Here is a 6,340-nt window from a genome sequence, read left to right as displayed (position 1 = left end):
TCGTGTGTACACTTACCTGTTTTTCCCACCCTCCCTCCCAATTTTTTTCTCTTATGAAAAAAAAAAAAAAGAAAGAGAAATTATGTATATATTTATTAAAAGAAAAGAAAAGAAAAAAAAAGGATGTTAAAAAAAAAAAGTGGAATAACACAATGGAAAATAACGGTTTAAAAAAAAAAAAAAAAAGCTAAATGATTGATGAAACTAAGAAAGGAAACCGCATACAATTTGGCTTTTGTTATGTTTATTCATGACACTTCAATGTTGGAGTCCAATATGTTGTTTGATGGTCTTTTTTGGTTGTCATTGTTTTATTTTCTCAGAGTGTTTGTGGATTTTATGTCACAGCAGGCGCTATTTGTGGAAAAGTACGACCTACAGGCGGGCCTTAGGCGGGCTGGCATACGGGTTCATTAATAATGGTTTACAGCTATATATTTTGAAAATATTAAATTAAGAAATAAATAAAGGTGTGGCCGACCGTCCATGTCAACCCACGTTTAAAAGTTCAGTGGTAGTTTGTCTTGTTATTTATAGCAAAAGGTTTTAGTCTAACCTAGCGTGATAAAAGGGTAATATGCACACAGTCCCTAGTAGTAACATGACAGCATGTACCCAAGTAGTAACATGACAGCATGTACCCAAAGTAGTAACATGACAGCATGTATCCAAGTAGTAACACGACAGCATGTATCAAGGACAGAGATTTGTAACTTTGGCGCTGGCTCCTAGACCTGACTAAGATTGGTCCAGACATGGCAGAGGGTGGGGGGAGTAGTGCACATTTTAAAACCTCGGTCTTGAGTACCAAGTGTCCCTCCCACTGCATGTAAGGCCAAGAGACTGCTCTACAGGAGTGCGTACTCATGGACTGCTCCACTGAGACTGATCCTTGCTGATAGAGACCGACGCTGGGAGAGTAAATTACATTTGAGAGCTCTGTTGTTGGCCGATTACATGTCACTTCCTGGCAGTTTGTAGAGACGATGGATCCAGGAAAAGGTTTTAGTTCTTTAATAGCTACCACAAACTGAAGCTTCGTTTCCCATTGGAGTGGTGTCTATTTTTGATGGAATATTGTTCAGAGATATAAAGTGTAGTATGATCCGTGTGAACTTTCCTCTCTGGCCATCATTCCAGGTAGTCCACTCATCAGAAGATTTTCGTTTGCTTGTCTTCCTTCAGCTCTAAGGCTCACAAACATCTGACTGTAATACTTTGGGTCAGTATTGAGACGCATCATCTTTGAGCTCATGTGAGCAATGATGGACAGACATTGGTACCAAAAGGTCTCCTTTCTGCCGTCTACCAGGAAGGGACCTAGTGGGTAGGAGATCTGGTGTCCCATATAGCAATATGACACATACAAGCATGTTAACAAGGTTGCCTTTAGTTCTTTCTCACTTCTTATCTCGGAAGAGATGACATCTCGGCAAAGCATGTACAGGAACACCACAGTGCCTGATGTTAAAAATCCTTGGCCCTGCCATCCTTGAAGGAGAAGTTGTCTGTCTATGCTTGTTATCCACTCTACTACATCTATTGGGGAAAGGTGATACAGCTGGAAGCATCTCCGGCACAGAAAGTCTGCTAAACATTTTAGGATCTTCTTGGTGTATGTGTGTAGTATGATGCGCTGTGGAACATTAAATATTTGTTGCTCTTGAGTGGACACTTGATCTTTGAGGACTGGATATTCTGAGTCCATCTTGACACTTGGTGGCTTAGTAGTTGTCAGAGTCTCCTTCAGATCAGCACTGATGACTGGAGTAATACTATACTTGCAACTGTTACTTGGTTCGTGGTGGTTTTTTCCTTTCTTTGTTTTCTGTGTGTCTTCATGGCGGCTCACTCTTACTTTGCTCTTTACATTGGGAACCAGCTTGCAGCAGCTGAAAGCTTTCCCCATGATTATTGAAGTCTAGATTCTGGATTCTATTTCTGTAGATGAAGTTACAACAGATGATTATTTCTTAGTTATGAAAAAACACATAACAATATTTAACCAAATGTAGGAAAAAAAATGGAACCTTTTATTAGAACACGTCTATGCCTATGGGCAGCTCAGCCTTAAAAGTTGTCTGCTCTCATGGGTCATGGGTATATGCAGTGTGCTGTGAATATGCACAGATGATGCCAAGATTCGTATTCCAGAGGAGAACAAGGCAAATCCCCAAATAAATTTTGTTATTATGGTCTATCCCTAGAAAGTCAAAAAAGACCTTTGGGGGACTTTTCTAATGTAACTGGGGCTGCAGATTTACAGGGTATATGAACCCTGTTATAGTGACTATTGTCCCTGTTAGGCTACGTTCACACAGGGCGGAGACACTGCATAAAGGTACACAGCGTATCCTCCCTAGCGGTTGCAGGGAATTCCGACTGAAAAAAAATCACACCAAATTGTGGTTAATTTTTTCGTCCAGAATGTCGACTGCGGAAAACTGCTCGTAAAAAAACAACAACACATACTTACCCTCTGAAGTCTTGCAGACCAGCTTCCTAGGATGACGCTTAATCCCATGTGACCATTGCAGCTTGTGATTGGTTGCAGCGGCCACATGGATGGAAAGGTCATCCAAAGAGGCCAGGCTGGACGAAGAAACACAGAATTCTGGGTAAGTACACACTTTTTTTGCGGCGGAATCGCTGCTATTCCGCCGCAAAAAAACGCATTATCTGCTACTTGCTGCAGGTTTTACTTCCTATTGAATTTAATGGGGAAATCTCACAACACAAAAGCAGCGATTACGAAAATACAATTGACATTCTGCAGATTAAGAAAACCGCACCGCAGGTCAATTTCTGAACGTTTTTTTCCACTTATCATTTACGCAGTGTGTGAAGGGGATTTGGTAGAATCTCATCCACTTTGCTGCTGCTGTATTATGCTGCGGATTTTACACAATGAAATTTGTTGCAGAAAATGTGCAGTATTTACGCTACGTGTGAACTTACCCGTAGGGCTGTGCTGGATCTAGTTAGACCTAGCAGCAGCCTCCTACTACCGGCATCCCGGCGATCAGGTGACCAGTGTGAATGTGAGTACAGAGAAGACAGTAACCTACTCTCCAGGGTCCCTGACAGTCACTGACTGCAGACCACCGACATTCAGCTGCCCAATTGTTTGGAGAGCAAGCTTAAACCTGCGCCGTATATATAAGGTGGGCGGTCCTCAAACGGTTAAATATGATAAAATATGTAAACTTGTCAACGTATTCTACATAGATAACGTTTAAATTGTTTTTTTTAGAAAAATATTTTATTAGTATCACTTCCAAATACTAAATTATCAAGAAACCCCTGAAAAATCATAAATTGACATTCTGATCCTAAATTCTTTTCCATTTAGACCATGTTTGCTTATATTTCAATAGCTGCCCTCTTTCTTCATAATACATTTTCTCTGAGATAATCGGTTTCGTCATTCTCGATATCCTACTACGAATAATTCTTCTTGCCATTTACAACACATTCAATGTTAATACAGCCTCTTGTCTCCCTTTTATTTCCATATTAGCTCCCAGAATGATGATTATTTCATCCAGAAGGTTCCGTATTTTACAGTTTCTATCTACGGTATCTCGGCTATACGTTTTCCCCAATAAATATGGAGCTTGGGGCAACGCCACGGTATATGGACCAAGTCCACATTTAGGTTTGCACATCTTGGACAAGGGTATTCACCTCCGGGATGAAACATTTTAACTTCTTTGGTGTATAATAATACGCATCATGTATTATGAATAGCTGTGAAATTCTAAATACATTATCTCTAGTGGTTGCTGGCATCATTTTTAGCGCATTGATCCACTTATCATTATTTAGTGTATCCACCACCCTATTCCATGTAATGAAGCTCTTCTTCACCTTATCTTCTGTATCACTCCAATTTAACATAGAATATATTTTTGCCGCCATCTTTTTCTAGTTACAGAGTGTATTAAGAAATCAAATAGTTTGTGGTTATACAATCTGAATTCTCTCTTCCCATATTGTGACCTAATATCATATTGTACTTGTACGTACTGTAAAAAGTGTATATCTAACACCCCATATTCTCCCATAATCTTCTCAAAAGACTTAACCACCCTATTATTAAACCAGTGCATCATAAATGTAGCCCCCTTATCATTCCAAAACTTAACCCCTTGTAGAATTTCAGCGTCTGTAAATATATCACCCCAAACTGGGGTAAAAGGTAAATAGCCTTTAATCCCTAGAGTTTTATCCCTCACCCTGTCCCATATTCTCTGAATCGTTCCCCCAGTAATATTACTCCCCAATCGTGAGAGAATATTTGCTTCCATGCACATCACCATGCAGATTTTTTTTCCCTATTTAAAGAGGCTCTGTCACCAGATTTTGCAACCCCTATCTCCTATTGCAGCAGATCGGCACTGCAATGGAGATAAGAGTAACTTCTCTTCACAACGCCCAGCTTCTGGCAGTGCAGACACAGCGTGTTCTCGAGAGATCACGCTGTGACGTCACTCACTTCCTGCCCCAGGTCCTGCATCGTGTCGGACGAGCGAGGACACATCGGCACCAGAGGCTACAGTTGATTCTGCAGCAGCAACGGCGTTTGCAGGTAAGTCGATGTAGCCTCTGTCGCCTGGTGCCGATGTGTCCTCGCTCGTCCGACACGATGCAGGACCTGGGACAGGAAGTGAGTGACGTCACAGCGTGATCTCTCGAGAACACGCTGTGTCTTTGCACTGCCAGAAGCTGGGCGTTGAAGAGAAGTGGATGATACTTCTATACACAACGCCCAGCTAGTAAAAGAAGTAAAAACGCCCAGATGTAACTAACACAATACACGCCCACTTGTACTTTTACTTTAAACACGCCCAGTTGTACTTTAGAAAGCCTCATTTACATAAATATAAAAATGGTCATAACTTGGCCAAAAATGCTTTTTTAAAAAAAAAAAAAACGTTACTCTTATCTACATTGCAGCGCCGATCTGCTGCAATAGGAGATAGGGGTTGCAAAATCTGGTGACAGAGCCTCTTTAAAAATTCAACTGCCTTTACACCATTCAGTAACCCTTTATCATAATCCACCAATTGTGCTGGTTGGGTTGTAAAGTAATAGAGCTAAAAGTTGGATATTTTAACCACCCCCTTCTCATATGGCAATTTCAATATCGATAGTAAGACACCTAGATCTTTTACCACTCCAAATCAGATCGATTATAATTGCATTAATAGTTCTAAATTATTTACCGGAAATCCATACTGGACAGTTTTGTAAAACATATAATCCCTGTGACAGGATCAATATTTGTACCAGTAAATTCTGGCCGCCATAGAAATTGGGGGTTTACACGACACCTTAATCTTTCCTCTTACTTTTAGAAACCAGGGCATCAAGTTCAAGGCGAGAAAACCTTGTACTTTCTCTGAAATAGTTATTAGCAGGTATTTGGTCCACAATCAGTATATTTGATGGTAACTTTAAGTATATAGATACCTTATCCAGCAATCCTTTACTCTGTAGTAGACCAGGAGGTCCTCTCTTCTGCTTCAGAAGATTGTGAAATGTATATTCTCTAAAAGTAGTAAGACAATAGAGATAACATGGACACTGCACACTGAGAAACGTGAAGTGTATGGTAAATCTGCGGTGAATCACTTGGATCTAGATGTCAGTGTTCTAGAACAATGTATATCACAATGGCAAAGGAAACTTACTGGTTACTATGACGATGCCAACTATGCTGTAGAGTTTCTATTAACGGGGCAGTGCAGGATTAGAAAAACATGGCTGCTCTCTTGTAAAAACAGTGCCACTCCAGTCCACAGGTTGTGTGGGGTATTGCAGCTCAGCCGATGAACTGCAATACCAGACACAACCCGTGGACATGTGTGGTGCTGTTTCCGGAAGAAAGCAGTCACTTTTTTTGTAATTCTATGGAACCCATTTAAGATTCTTTAGAAGGTTTGTGTCAAGGATAACCCCTGTCCATCCGCGCTATTAGGACTTTTGAACATAATAGAAAGTAATTTCCGCATTATGGGCCAGAGCAGAGAGATGCTAACAAACAACAGCTCTTGCTCTTAATGATTCCAGCTGTCTATGTATTACAAGGTCGGCCTTCAGTGTTGGGCTGGGATGATTCCCCAGTAGATAGGGCCGCCACGTTTTACTGGCTAACCATTTTAAGGAATCCTCCATATCTAGTAGATCTACCGCACACTAGGCAGGTCTAGAACACGCTTCTGACGCAGCCTGCCAGAGAGGAGCAGGAGAGCGCGCCACTGCGTGTGAGTGACTTGCTGCTGTACCCCAGAAGAGCAGGAGGACATAGGCAGGGGCGTAGCTAGGGGGGGCAAGC

At 41.2% G+C, this 6,340-nt stretch overlaps 1 protein-coding gene across 1 annotated transcript; it reads right to left on the bottom strand.

The window, feature by feature from the left end:
* Positions 1-227: 227 nt before the first annotated feature.
* LOC142741040 (cyclin-dependent kinase 5 activator 1-like) lies at positions 228-5,575 on the bottom strand. The gene is made up of 2 exons (XM_075850439.1): positions 5,476-5,575; positions 228-1,941 (listed from the first exon to the last, which is right to left on the bottom strand). Exon 2 carries the CDS (start codon positions 1,907-1,909, stop codon positions 1,082-1,084), a length of 828 nt encoding a protein of 275 aa, XP_075706554.1. The 5' UTR covers positions 1,910-1,941; positions 5,476-5,575; the 3' UTR covers positions 228-1,081.
* Positions 5,576-6,340: the final 765 nt, after the last annotated feature.

This window comes from Rhinoderma darwinii, chromosome 2, assembly GCF_050947455.1.
Source record: "Rhinoderma darwinii isolate aRhiDar2 chromosome 2, aRhiDar2.hap1, whole genome shotgun sequence".
NCBI classification, from domain to species: Eukaryota; Metazoa; Chordata; class Amphibia; order Anura; family Rhinodermatidae; genus Rhinoderma; species Rhinoderma darwinii.
Note: the sequence above shows the minus strand (reverse complement) of the source record. Positions and strands in the feature narration are given on the sequence as shown.